The sequence below is a fragment of the Pelmatolapia mariae genome, linkage group LG10_11 (genome assembly GCF_036321145.2).
Source record: "Pelmatolapia mariae isolate MD_Pm_ZW linkage group LG10_11, Pm_UMD_F_2, whole genome shotgun sequence".
Classification (NCBI taxonomy): Eukaryota; Metazoa; Chordata; class Actinopteri; order Cichliformes; family Cichlidae; genus Pelmatolapia; species Pelmatolapia mariae.
The window spans coordinates 43,972,035-43,986,847 of record NC_086236.1 but is presented as its reverse complement, the minus strand read 5'-3'; the positions used below and the strand labels follow the sequence as shown (position 1 = coordinate 43,986,847).

The 14,813-nt window shown below is 40.3% G+C and overlaps 1 protein-coding gene across 1 annotated transcript; it reads right to left on the bottom strand.

Annotated features, from left to right (window-relative positions):
* Positions 1–6,750: 6,750 nt before the first annotated feature.
* rcc1 (regulator of chromosome condensation 1) lies at positions 6,751–13,270 on the bottom strand. The gene is made up of 10 exons (XM_063486343.1): positions 13,183–13,270; positions 11,881–11,977; positions 11,374–11,561; positions 11,082–11,261; positions 10,584–10,680; positions 10,361–10,483; positions 10,088–10,228; positions 9,864–9,983; positions 9,622–9,774; positions 6,751–7,521 (listed from the first exon to the last, which is right to left on the bottom strand). The coding sequence occupies exons 2-10, from the start codon at positions 11,957–11,959 to the stop codon at positions 7,346–7,348; spliced, it is 1,257 nt and encodes a 418-aa protein (XP_063342413.1). The 5' UTR covers positions 11,960–11,977; positions 13,183–13,270; the 3' UTR covers positions 6,751–7,345.
* Between the last annotated feature and the right edge of the window lie 1,543 nt (positions 13,271–14,813).

The following is a 14,813-nucleotide window of genomic DNA, read 5'->3' as shown; positions in this document are numbered from 1 at the left end:
TTTGACTGCTCAACCCTGCACCAAATGAAACTGAACGCCAGCATTCACTCATGCTCTGGAATATCAGATAAGAACAGTGTGTCAACTCAAACACATTTCTGAAAGACTTTGTTCATGTGGGATATTTATTTGATAGCTATATCAACAAGCCTTTCCACAGCCTACCTTTAAGCTGGTTTGAATGCTGTCCTTTTGCAGGGGCAGCATATGAAGCGTGGTTTGTTCACAGTCGTGAACAGTGGTAACACCTGGTGTGCAGTGGGAAATGGACTGGTTCTTATATAGTTTTTATTCTGCACTATACTGACGCATTCACCAACTTATACAAGCACTTTTATATAGTTTATATGGTTTTAGTTTCATGTACTTTTAAAAACTAAACATTTCACTTACAGGCTACCACGGCTAACGCTGCAATGCATTCTGGGTAGCTAGTTCAAATGGGTTGCACTCAGAATCCTGAATTGAAGAATTCAGAAGAAACTTCTACCATCAGTTTTGCTCAACTTCAAAGCCACAGCACTGATGACAGATCCACAATGTGTGAATTCATGTCCAGTGCTCTTACATTCAGTCAGCTGGCTACAGCGGCCGTCTACGCCTTCAAATTACATTCTGGTTTCTACAAGTCCTGCTTAAAAACCAGAGTTTATGTTCCTAACTTGTATTTCTTTTCAGAGACCTTTGCATTCTTAAGCTCTTAACCGCTGCTCCATCTCAAAGCAGCCTTTCCATTACGTCCCATGACGTAATGCGTCATTCGGTTATGTTGCAGAGACTTTCATTTCAGTGGAAATGCTAGACATTAGTCTGCATGATTTTGTGAATCAAAGGTACTGCTATCCACTGCTTCTGCATGAGATTCGTGTCATTTTAAAACAGATGTTTGTGGCTCTTACTGCTCTGAAGAGCATTGCTATGATGCATGCAGACATTAAACCCGACAATATAATGCTATTAAATCAATCTCAATAGCCGTTTAAAGTTAAACTTATTGATTTTGGTAATGCCACTCGTCCTTCAAACATTCCATGTGGCAAGGTAATTCAGGCCCTTGGTTACAGGGCCCCTGAGGTCATGTTGGGCATTCCTGTCAATGAATCTGCAGATATGTGGGCTCTTGGTGGTGTCGCAGCTTTTCTATATTTGGGCAAACACCTGTGTGCCACCAGGTGTATGAGATGTATGAGATGATGCAAATTTTTGTTCAGATGCTTGGTCAGCCTAATGAAAGCATATTAGAGAGTGGGAAGCACACCAAGAAATATTTCTGGAAGAGAAAAGAGGTAATGAAACACACATGGGTACTGAAGACCAGTTCAGTATTCAGTATCTACAGGCACTTTGATCAAACACAGTAAAACAATCACAGACAAATGCATAGAAGATTTACTCAAACACCACCTACAGCCAAACACAGAATCCAAAGTGGAAGACACACTGGCATTTTTAAGCCTGCTCAAGTGGATGCTGGGTTTGGATCCTGTAAAAAGAATCACACCTGTAGAGGGTCTGAGACATCGTTTTATTACAATGAAACATCTTCCCAAGGACCCTGCAGTAGATTGCTACGTGGAGTCATCCCGCATGAGCATGAAAGTGTGCCCACCCCTCAGTCCAGAAAATGAAATCGAAAACTTTGTTACCTCAAGTGAAATCATAAAAAACAGAAAACAAAGCAGTCGAGAATCTAAACTGTCATCCACTTCTGACAACCGTGCGATTGCAGCTGAAATCCCAAGAAACCGACAAAATAGAGCAGCTGCACGCAACAGGATCAGCCCGCATTTAGAAGGCTTGTATGGCATGCAGAAGATGACATGTCTTGGGGTAAAAAGGTCAAACCACTCCCTGCAGATAAATCAGATCAGCAGAGGCTGGGTGTCAAACCTGGGATAACCCCCCCAAAAATCTGGTAGAATCCAGTGATTCTAGCATGGAAAGTACAAGTACCTGTACAAGTACAGACAGCAGAGAAGGAACAGTCAATAGAGATCCTGCTAAACGTCGGATTTCATTACGGAAAAGGGTCAAAAACTTTTTCTTAAGGCTGTTTGGCTTTTCTTCAAAAATTGAAGAAACTTAACTTCTTTACCATCAACCCTCCCCAACCGGTCATGGCAGATGGCCGCCCCTTCCGGAGCCTGGTTCTGTCACAGGTTTCTTCCTGTTAAAAGGGAGTTTTTTCCTGTCCACTGTTGCCAAAGTGCTTGCTCACAGGGGATCATCAGATTGTTGGGGTTTCTTTCTTATATTGTGGGGTCTTTACTCTACAGTATAAAACGCCTTGATGCAACTGTTTTTTGTTAATTTTTTAAAATGTAAAAAATAAAATGTAATCAACTCTTACTTTCAAGGTGTTTTTTGTTTTGTCACTGGTGTCACTGTCTCTGGGTCTGCCAGTTTTTGATAAGTGTTAACCTGATCTTTATTCTTCAACACAGCCTGAACGTCATTTCTTTAAGCAGTCTTCAGGAATAGTTCTCCAGGCTTCTTGAAGGACATTCAGAGCTCTTCTTGGGATGTTGGCTGCCTTTTGCTCTGATCTCTGTTAAGGTGATCTTACACTGCTTCACTAATACTGAGGTCGAGGCTTCGGGGAGGCCAATCCATGATTTGATGGTGGTCCATCATGCGTTTTTCCATCCAGGTATGTTTTTTACTGCATTGCCAGTGAGTCTGGGATCACTATCATGCTGAAAATGTAAGCTTCTAGATGATATTGCATGATGTATCAAATCCAGATCTGATGAAACTTTTCTGCGTTCATAATTCCATCAATCTTGACAAGATCTGTCCCTCTGCTCTTGTTTCAGGTCTTTGCTGGATTTTTTTCCTTTTTCTTAAGGACATGACTTTCAGATACTGTTCATATGCTGTAGACAGTTGTTTAGGCCTACCATTTCTTATTTTGTCCTCCATTTGTCTAGTTTCAATCAATCAAGTTTTTTGGGGGGAAAAAATACTATTTTATAGCTGTCGAACTGTGTTTTATTCTGCATTTTTAAATAGATTTAACTAAAGAAATGGGAACAAATGATCTGTTTTTGTGACATGTGGCTAGTAACACAGAGGCTAATGATGCTATTTAGAATTTGTTCTGTTATCTCTGTTATGTGTAGACACAACACTGGTTCATCCCTTTAGTTAGGTGCCTTTCTATGCTTCAGTGATTCATAGGTCAGTGTTAAATCTTGTTAAGTAAACAAACAACAACAACAAAAATCACTCTACTGCAAATAAGTGAAAACACCTAGATTTACAGCACTGCCACAACTGTGACATTTGCTTAATTTTTTCATTGTTTCACATTTTCTATAAAACAAGTACAGTCAAACACTGAGATGCTGTGGTCTAGCTGCAGAGTGACACACGCTTAATGAAGTGCTTTGGTGTTTTAACCCTCGCCCACGGCGGCTCATATGCTCGTATTCAACAGAACGGAGAACAGAGGGAATCTCACTGAAGCATTCACAACAGCGCTGCATTGTGTATGTCCCTGCTTACATCGCTTTGCTGGGAGCAAAAGCTCAGATTTGTTGTTTGGCTTAATAAAAGACAATTATCTTGTTTGGGAGACTGGGATAAATACACAACTTGAGCTCCATTATATCGTGATGATGCAGTCATGTAAATCTTTCAGTATAAAACACATAACAGACATCTCTGCATGGCTGACAGCGGGTTTTCACTTACAATCTCATCTAGGCTGACAATGCAGAACAGGGCAGAATGCTGTGAATCAGTTCTCTTACTGCTTCACGCTACAGTAGATTTGTATTGTAGATGGTCAGGTAGAGATTAAACATAAGATTGAATGAACAAACCCAATTCTGTTCCAGCTGTTTCTTTTCCAGGCTTTTGTTGTCTTATTCCAATGTTTTTTTATGAGCTCTCTCTTTTTTTCTTTTCTTTTTTTAAAGAAACTGTTAAATGTCTCAGTTTAAACATCAGATAGTTTTTGTGTGCAGTGAATAAAATCTGGATTTATGGGATTTCCAAATCAATGCATTATGTTTTTATTTACATTTTACACAGTGGTTTGTATATAAGTCATTGAATCAGGGACCTATCCTACATAGGAGGCCTGGCTGGATGGTGTAGGTACTAGAATGAAGAGGATACAGTCGTGAAACTTTACAAGTAACCAGTTCAGGTCAGAATAACAGTTTAAAGATGTGGTTTGAACCTTAATTACTCAATTCCGTCACGAGACTGTCTCAGTTTCCCTCTTCCCTGCTGTCAGTTAGCTGCTGTCCATCAAGGTGACTTAAACCCAGTGCTAAACACAGTCCATAAGACAGATACATCACATCCTGTTGAAGTGATGTGTTGGATACAATTGTGCTTTGCTAGTGTTTAATGTGTTGTGTTATACTATCAAGACAACACGTCTTTTAAAAAAAGCATTATTTTCAAAAGATGTTGCCTTCTTTTAAGCCTCTGCGCAGCTCTTGAGTCACTGCTGTGGGCTTCAGGAGATCCCCTCAAACCAGTGGAGCAGTTCAATCTATCAAGTCAGTCACTAATAACTCCTAGCATGGATCACAGAGGACGGAGGACCAGCAGCTTAACAGCAAGAGAGTCATTTATTCACTAATAAGATCTGATTTTGGTTTGTCAGTGCACATGCTCTCAGGCATGTTTTCGCCAAGTGAGCCCTCCTCCTATTAAAGCCTGACACCAAACAACATCCTAACATGAATCATGTGCCTGCTTAAAGACAATATCTGCACCTACTGAATGTTTAAGTAGTTTGTAATATATTGTTGCATATCAGGATTTGCCATTGTCTCTTTCCACTTGCTAAATGCAAGTTATTAAGCAGTGCATCTTTAAAGTGCTTTAAAAACACACATCAGTGTGAAGTGTGCCGTTTGGTCGATATCAGTGTTTCTGAGGCTGCTCCTTCTTCTCCTCTCTACATTTAACCTGCCTAAACACACATTCAGAGGCATATTATCCAAACTGTGTTAATTCTATATGAGGCAGAAATTCGATATAAAGACTGACTGATTTGGACAACTGCTTTCTGCTGCACGCATTTAACAGATTCTTACCAGCAAATGAAAGAAACTCGGAGAAAAGCCTCTCCAAAGAATTCAAGTCATCAGCCCACTTTGGATTTTCATGATTAGGTCACACTTGAGAAATAGCACTCAAGACTTTATGAAATTGCATGTTAATTAAAAAAGCAGCGGGGTAATTCAAGAGCTGCTACATCCCAGATTGATGCAGAGCTACATGATGCTAAATTTGTGATGTTTTCTTCTTTTTTTTTTTTAAGCGTGATGCTGCTCATGAAGAGTCTGTCAGAGGTGTGTAGTCTAAAGCCCTGCAGAGTGGTACCCAAATATGAGCCTATGAGAGACGTATGTAGATCTCTGAGTGACTGTGCACGTGTGCAGGTGTGTGAGAGTAGCTGATCTCCTCTTTTATTTGTGAAATGAAGAGGATCAGAGCCCACAAGCACTATGAGAAACCCAAATTTTTTACTTTCCAAAAGTGAAAGGAACTAATGGCAGGATGTCACTGCCGAATTCCTGTATGAATGTGAGTCTTTGTGCCGAGAAGCTTTTGGACTATAATAAGACTGAATGCTTCAGTATGTGGAAAGCTGATAAAAGCATCAGTCCTTGACATCTCCTGGCAACCTTTCCAAACCCTGCAGATTCAATCTCTAACATTTAGCCCACTGATGCCCTGAAGGTGCATCAAAGGAACACTATATTTTTTACAGAATCAAGGATCTTTATGTGATCTAGACTGGAGGTTCTATAACAAGTAAAATAAATAATTAATGGTTATTTAATTAGAAATAACATCACACACAGAATAAATGTTTCAGGTCTTACATTGGATTAACGAAGTAAGGAAACAGTGATACTGATGGGGTTACTTATCAGAAAAACCACTGCAGAACTGTGCAATGCTTTTGTATTTTAAAGGCTTTGTTCACCCACAGGGACTTTATTAGCTACACGTGTCCAACATCTCCTTAATGCAAATATCTAATCAGCCAATTACTTGGCAGCAACAAGGGGAAGATGACCTCAAGTTGAAACCAAACATTAGAATGAGGGAGAAAAGTGATTTAAGTGACTTCCCGCACAAATATAAGTATAAACAAAAAATCTATCCTATGAGCGGCAGTTCTCTGGGGAAAAAAAATACCTTGATGAAGTCAGAGGAGAAAGGCCAGACTGCTTCAAGGTGATAGAAAGGCAACAGTAACTCGTAGCGACATGAAAACATAGATCCATCCTGCCTTGTATCATCAATTCAGGCTGCTGCTGCTGGTGGTGTTGTAATGGTGTGGGGAACATTTTATATCGCGTATCCATCTGCTGAAGGCTGCTTGAGTTCACTGTACTTGAATGGCCTCCACAGTCACCAGATCTCAATCCAGTAAAGCAACTTTGGGATGCGTTGGAAACGCAGATTCTCATCATGAATGTACAATTTACAAATCTGCAGTAACTGTGTGATGCTGTCATGTCAACATGGACTAAAATCTCTTAGCAATGTTTCCAGCATTGTGTTGCACGAGTATTCAACAATAAACAGCTCAGTGAGTGGGCCTCTATTTGCCTTTTCTGCAGCAAAAAGTAGCACAAACACACACACGCACACAGAAATGTTCTTTTTACAGTTAAAGAAAAGCAGCAAGGGTTTACTATCAAAAAGCTGTAATCGGGATCTTATTAATACACAGTAAATGAAATGAAGTAAATGTGTCTTGTATTTTCCTTAAAAAAGAAATCAGCTTTATTTTTCAGACAGGAAATGCAACAAAATACAGGATACAGTATGATGTGTTACCAAATGTCCAAACAGTTACAACAAATTTGTGTGCACTGGGTAAAACGAACAGTAGTCGCACATGTTAAACTCACCAGGCGTACAGGTCCTGTCTGACAAAGGTCTAATCTACTTATTGCTTTAAAGAAAACATTAAAAAGACTATTTTTATGTCCTTAAACATCCTGCACTGCCATTTCCTTTATGTACATGCACAGTCATAAACATCACATTTAACATCTTAGAGTCATACAAATGACCAGATGAAAAGACTTTAAAGGACTGTCAAAAACTAGCTTTAAAAAAAATAGTCTTTCATTTGTCATGATCTACCAAAAACATCACAACACATTCCCCAATGCCAAGGGCAGAGGAGCTTCCATAAAAGAGGACAACCCTCAACTCTCCCCTCTATCATGCACGTCTCACACTCCCTCGGCTCAGCATAGGAAGACACATTCATCAACACCCTTCCCCTGATTTAGGCACCCTGAACATGGCCCCACCTTGAAGCGCCCACTTCACTCTCTGTCAGTGCAGGACATCAGCTCTCCTGCTTGTCTTTGACCAAAAGGACGGTGTGCTGCCCTCCACTGGAGGCCATCAGTACTTTACGGTTCTCCAGCTGTTTGCCTGTCATCTTCACAGGACTCCACTCATCATCTTCCTCTCCAGTGCCAAGCTGCAGGTTGGTGCCCATGCCCCAGGCATACACAGATCCTGGAGTAGGAAAAAGTGACAGTAAGGAGAGCGAGCAACCTTTTATTCTCTAAGGGTGTCGACTGTGTGAAAACCCAGGAGTGAAAGTTTAGTACTTCTTGCACTGTGAGCGATGGCTCTGATAAGAATCCTGCTTCACAATTTTGTGTCAATCAGACAGTCAGTCACACATTTACTGAAGACTTTTTTTCCATATCTAAAAACTGTCTAACCATTAAAGAATAAGTTTGGACACATTATTGAATGTTTTTTCTTTATTTGTACTAGTTTTTACATTATAGATACAAACTGAAGACATCAAATATATGAGGCAAGATATAGAATTATTTTGCAAAGAAAAAAATGATAAATAATTCTAAATATGTTTTATATTTCAGATTCCTCAAAGTAGCCACTTTTTGCTTTGTTAACAGTGTTGCAAACTCTTGGCCTTCTCTCAATGAGCTTCATGATGTAGCCACCTGAAATGGTTTTTACTTCACAGTTGTGCCTTGTTAGGGTTCATTTCTGAAATGTCTTGCTTTCTTAACAGGGCTGGGACCATCAGTTGTGTTGTGCAGAAGTCAGGTTGGTATACAACTGACAGCCCTATTTGGCAACTGTTAGAATTCATGTTATGGCAAGAACCAATCAGCTAAATAAAGAGAAACGACAGTCCATCATTACTTTAAGAACTAAAGGTCAGTCAGTCCAGAAAATTGCAAAAACTCTGAATGTGTCCCCAAAGTCCAATCGCAAAAACCATCAAGAACTATGACAAAACTGGTTCATATGAGGTCTGCCCCAGGAAAGGAAGACCAAGAGTCACCTCTGCTGCTGAGGATAAATTCATCTGAGTCACCAGCCTCAGAAATCGCAAGTTAACAGCACCTCAGATTAGAGCCCAGATAAATGCCACACAGAGTTCCAGTAGCAGACACATCTCTACATCAACTGTTCAGAGGAGACGAATCAGGCCTTTATGGTCAAATAGCTGCTAAGAAACCACGACTAAGCAAAAACAACAAGAAACATAAGGAATGGACATTAGACCAGTGGAAATCTGTGCTTTGGGTCTGATGAGTCCAAATTTGAGATCTTTGCTTCCACCCGTTGTGTCTTTGTGTGATGCAGAAAAGGTGAAGGGATGGTGTCTACATGCATGGTTCCCATGGTGTGATGGTGCTTTGCTGGTGACACTGTTGGGGATTTATTCAAAACTGAACCAGCATGGCTACCACAGCATCCTGCAGCGACATGCCATCCCATCCAGTTTGCGATTAGTTGGACCCAATTATTCTTCAACAGGACAATGACCGAAAACACACCTCCAGGGGGTGTAAGGGCTATTTGACCAAGAAGGAGAGTGATGGAGTGCTGCATCAGATGGCCTGGCCTCCACAGTCACCTGACCTAAACCCAACCAAGATGGTGTGGGATGAGATGGACCGCAGGGTGAAGGCAAAAGTGCCAACAAGCGCTCAGCATCTCTGGGAACTCCTTCAATACTGTTGAAGGAGACTGTTCAAGGTGACTACCTCATGAAGCTCATCGAGAGAACGGCAAGATAACTGTGATCTCCTGCTAATAAACCCCACATAACTTTCTCTTCATGCCTAAAGTTGGATTAAACTTGCTGCTATCTCACTGTCACCAGCAGCAATGTCTAAACAAACAGGAAATGAGGGGTCATGTGTTTGTAAGATAAATTTAAAGCTAGAAAGACTTAAATGGTAAAAATGGTAAACGGCCTGCATTTGTATAGCGCTTTACTCAGTCCCTAAGGACCCCAAAGCGCTTTACACTACATTCAGTCATTCACACACACATTCACACACTGGCAATGGCAAGCTACATTGTAGCCACAGCTGCCCTGGGGCGCACTGACAGAGGCGAGGCTGCCGGACACTGGCGCCACCGGGCCCTCTGACCACCACCAGTAGGCAAACATGGGGTTAGTATCTTGCCCAAGGATATTTGGCATGCAGCCAGGAGGCAGCTTAAGGAAAAGTATAGCGTCTCATTACACTTCAATGCTTCAGAAGAAAAAAATAACAAAAAAAAGGCTGCAAACAGACTCAGTTGTTTTACTCTTCCCATCCCGATTGTCTTGGTTCTCACCTTCTCTGGTAACTGCATAGCTGACAGACGCCCCACACGACACTCCTTTAGCCGGCTCTATCCCCATGACAGGTGTGGGCTCGCTCTTCTCTTCAGCCCCTTCTCCCAGACCAAGACGACCATACTCTGCTCTTCCCAGGCTATATACCTGCCCTGAAAGACAAGAGTGCAACACTCCAGCTGACTTGAGTGCTAACAGATGATGCGTAACATCTGCATGCGATTACACACAGCCAGCTTACCTTCAGCATCAAGGCAAAGTGTGTGATGCTGTCCTCCAGAGAAGTCTACCCAGGCGGTGGTCGAGTTCTTGAAACATGTAAGCTTTACAGGGACAAAACACATCTTGGTGCTTTTGGTGCCTAAAAAGATTCATTTGAAATGATACAGTCACTGTCGCAGTCACAAATAGTACATGGCAGTTGAGTTTACAGAGGATAACGCAGGAGTGATGAGTCACACTGACCCAGCTGGTGATAGTTTGAGAGGCCAAATCCATACACATGGCCCTCTTTTGACACAGCAAAGGTGAAGTACGCTCCACAGAAGGCGTCAATGAAGTGAACTTTCCCTTTCACTTTTACCATCTGTGGAACCAGCAGCCGCTCTGAGATCACAAAAATAAACAGGAGTGATGTATAGTACATTAAAGACACTATAAAAAAGAAACGTTTATGTAATCAGATATTAACATAAAGTTTTTGATCCACCAAAAACAGAAAAGGTGTGTGCTACATACCAAGGCCTTTCCTGCCTCCTCTGTTTGAAAAGTGTTCAGGCACTCTTCCCAGCTGCCCCTGCTCAGCTGAGCCGGACGTGTATAGATTTCCTTCCAGCGTCACCATTACCATGTGATCGTTACCTAGTAAAGAAATCAGTTACACAAATATCCCAGTTAGAAACTCATTTATAGTGTGCACACAGTAACATAAAGCACTAAACAAAAACTTTTTCTTTTTTACCTGAAACTATTTTAACAACGTGTTCTGTTAAAGGGACTTTAACTGGTAGAGCACACGTTTTCATCGGCTCCAGAAGACCAATAACTCCATTATTATCCTAAGAAAACAGGGTAATATGTAGACAACATTTTAGACAGCCAAAACATTAAACAAGCAGTTGCAATTTCAAAGTCTTTTCCCTACATTGTGTAGAATTACAAGAAGGTTATGATTTTATTCATTAAAATTAAATGCTTTCTGATTCCACTGCATACATACTACAATATACTAAAATAGTTTTTATACATTTATTTTACAGCGTTAATAAATGTTTAGGAACAACATTTAGGTTTTGGATAATAATATAGTGCTGAAGGCAAAATGATTTGAAACTTTTGAAGACATAGTAAAGTAACAAAGAACAAAAACAATTACATAGAAAGTAATGGAAGGGTGATAAAAATAGTTGCTGAAACAGCAAACAGGACCAGATTGCTCCCTAACTAGCAGTTCACTAACCCTGAAAGAGCCCCAGATGTACACCGATCCATCCTCTGTGAGTGCGGCTGTGTGGCTGTCCCCTGCCGATACCTGGACCACCTTCTCATTCAGCGTCACCTTTCCCGGGATCATCTCAGACCCCTCCTCTGATGTGTCCCGACCAAGAGCCCCTTCGTCATTACAGCCAAACGTGTAAATCTAAACAAAGAAAACAGTTTACATGAGGAACTAAGAAGCTCTTTGTTAAACGCTACAAAGAGGTTGCCATTACATTTTTTTGAAGTGAGAAATAAGACCGATGTTTGCTTACATTTCCAGTTTCGCTGAGGCACACGGTGTGCATGCCTCCAGCTGTCACCTGCACAATTTTCTCTGGCAGGGAGAGAAGTGCTGGCTTCTTCCTTTCAATGACATCTTCCCCTAAACCCAACTGTCCAACATCACCTTGGCCCAAAACAAGAACCTGCCCCACCTCTTTGAAATGACTCCTGTGTGAAACTGAAACACATATACAACCAGTTTCATAGTGAGCACTGAATTTTATTGGTTTGATGGAAAATACATGGAAAATGATGAAATTAGTAAAAAGTTAGTAAAAACACTGACAATGCAGTGTGATACACTTGGGAGTCAAAAGCCTTCCTTTCACATATGTGCATAATACTTGCTTAACAGAAATATCTTACTTCAGCAAACTCAAACAGAAGTGGTGTACATGTTTAAATGCAATGCCACTTTTTAGCTGGACTATCAGTTGTTCAAACTGAATCTGGTTACCCCTCTATAAACTCCTGTTTTGAAAAAGGAAGTGACTTACCTTTCACCTTTTTGGAGTCTTTATCATCTTCCACAATAGCAGCAGACTTTCTCTTGGTGGTTGTCTTTTTGGCAGGCATGATAGCAACACTTTTGGACTTTAAGAAAACATAAGGTTGTGTGTAAATTGGGTAAGTTTCTTAACTAAATGGATAATGTGAGTTAAACAGTACAACAAAGTAATTTAAACTACGCTAGAATTCTTACACCACACAAAATAAAAGAAACAAAAAAGGCTAAACAGGATAGTTATTAGATACGACAAATGTCTCAAATTTACAACGCAAGGCAGAAAATTAAGTACATGAACAGCCGACATTTAACCTACAATTTGCATGTCTACCCTGGGGATGAGTAAAGTATACATCTCTCTCTATATATTACTTACTGACACTCATGATGAGTATTTTAATTGCAGACAGAAAAGCAACGTTGACCACAATAACAAAACATTAGTGTAACCTGGAGAAAACCAGGCTACACTAGTATGATCTCTCTAAATACAAAAGCGTTTATAGACCACAATCACCCCCAAACCAGAGTCCAGGCCACAGTGGTCCTGACTCTTAGACAGCACTACAGTCTAGCCAGCAGACCAACATAATACACAAAAAGCCTTTTATTGTTGTTCTAAGACTGCCCAGCAGTTCTTAGGGTTCAACAGCTGTCGGAGCCTAACTTCAATGGTTCTTTCACCCCACAAACAGCTGCGCTTCCTTCACCCCTGCTTCTCATGCTGATAAGAGACCACTGCCCACAAAAATAAGGACACGTGGTACAGTTTGAAATGAGAGTCAGTTTTAGCTTTTGGTCCCCACTATAGATCGTACGACAGACGCTGGGATTTCATAAGGAAGTGCTTGGATAGTGCTATCATCTCCTTTACAGCGCTGGACAGTTTAAATTAAGCTGCGTGATCTAACGCTGGCAGTGCCCATGTGCCCTTGCTAACATTCAGTTAACTTGGCTGCTGAACGAGTTGTATGTGGTGTAAAAACTTGACTGTAAATAATCGTGTCACAACGAGCAACGAACACAGCGAGAAAGCAAGATAGAAAATATAAGTTGTTACAGCTTAACCAAAGTTAGTTGGCCGGCATTGAAAGTAAAGCTTTTCAGCCTAACGCCGGCTAACTGTTTGCTAGCCAATGCTAGCTGGCTAGCTAGGGTGTTAGCGTGACATTGAATGAATGAAACCGAGAAACATAATTTAACAATGTAACTGCGTGCGATTCAGTGGTGCAGCATTTCTCGATACTTGTTTAATCCATCTGTAAAGTGTAGGAGGTGATAACTTACTGACCTGTGAAATGTTGAAGAGTGCAGTTTGAAGTGAACGTGCACAGCCTGGTTCCCGGTCTCGAGACGTGCAACGTTACGTTCTGTAGAACCTTTGGAACGCCCGCCTCCTTAAAGAGACAGTAACACTCAGAGCCACAGGAGGATGGACACAGACAGCTGTTCACATGTATATGTGTATATATGTATATCTATCTATCTAGGATAAAGTGCATCCGGCGAAGCCATGTATCTGCGTAAATTAAGCAATACTTGGTGCTGGAGGAAGTACTCCTATCATCTTTCTCAGAACTGGGACAGGTAGCTCTGGTGAATGAAACGGGCTACAGATCAGTTATATATGTAAAAGTACTAACGTCTGGTGGAACACTCAGTTTTTATTATAACCAAAGATATGAGAGTATTTTCTACTCCTCCTTCTTCTTATTTTGGCTGTTTCCTTTAGGGGTCACCACAGCAGATCATCTGGCTCCATCTCACCCTCAGTAGCTCAAGTACTTCAAAAAGTGCAGAATTTAAGTAAAGGTACACGTCAATAGCTGTAATAGGGCAGTGTATTATTGTTAACAAACAAAAAAACCCAACAACAACAATGTAAAAGTAGTGGTATTTTCATCTAAAGTTGAATGTGTAATATGAAACCTTTACCTTATATAGTTAATATTTCTGTTATCTTGTACAGCTCAATAATTAAGCAAGATGTATGTAATGTAAAGAAAATGCTGACCAGCTGATATTAACACAGAGAATGTTGGGAATCTTTTGATTTTCACCTTCATCCATCTTGTATCACTTTTATGTCTCTAATGGACATTAAGAGATAAAAATCTATCAGTAACCTACAAACCTTTTTTTTTTTTTAGGTTGTCCCTTATCTGTTGTATATTTTGTAACTAGATTTCCTTTTGTCCAACCCAGACCTTAAAGATCTGTGAACATATTTTACCTTCAGTCTTATCTTTCTTCCTTTAGCTGATGCTAAAGCTACTAGCAAAACTCTGAAGACCTTTACCTACACATTTAATCCCAATAATATGAAAAGTGCAATTTCAACTATACCTCTCGGTTTTTTGTACACGATGAAGACATACTGCTGTAGTAAATGAAAGAAATCTATTAGCACAAATAAATAAACAAGTAAAATTACAGAAAAGGTTCTGGCAGCTAACTGTCCAGACTTTTCAGTAATTACAAAATTGAAAGATGTTGGTAATTCACAGAAGATTAATTTTTCATTGTTATAATTATTTACTTATTTTTACTGTGGGCCAATTGTAAAAAGAAATGACTATAGTCCATATGAAAAAGCAGGAACTTTTGATTATTTATCTATGGCTTAATTACTCCCATATGGGAGATTTTATCAGTAGGAAAAGCTGTAAAAGTTCTAAAAAATATAGTTAAAAGTTTAAAATCTATTCCCTCCTTCACATATTCCAAAACCACCATCAAGTGGCCCAGATTGGAGTCTTTGCAGGAACAAATCTGGCCCCCGGGGGCTCATGTTTAACACCCCCACCCATTGGTGTCACCTTTTCCAATAATCTAAAATATAACCTATTACCTAAAATATATTTTAAATTACACTAAAGGGCCTTAAACCAGCAATTTTTTTTTTATCAACAGACAGTGCAA

Bases quoted from the DNA above. Each gene is read 5' to 3' on its own strand.
- rcc1 (XM_063486343.1), bottom strand. From the start codon at position 11,959: ATGCCTGCCAAAAAGACAACCACCAAGAGAAAGTCTGCTGCTATTGTG. The intron at 11,562-11,880 runs GTAAGTCACTTC...TATGTGTTTCAG, and splicing joins AGACTCCAAAAAGGTGAAAG to TTTCACACAGGAGTCATTTC. The intron at 9,775-9,863 runs GTAAGCTGGCTG...CTTGTCTTTCAG, and splicing joins ACTTTGCCTTGATGCTGAAG to GGCAGGTATATAGCCTGGGA.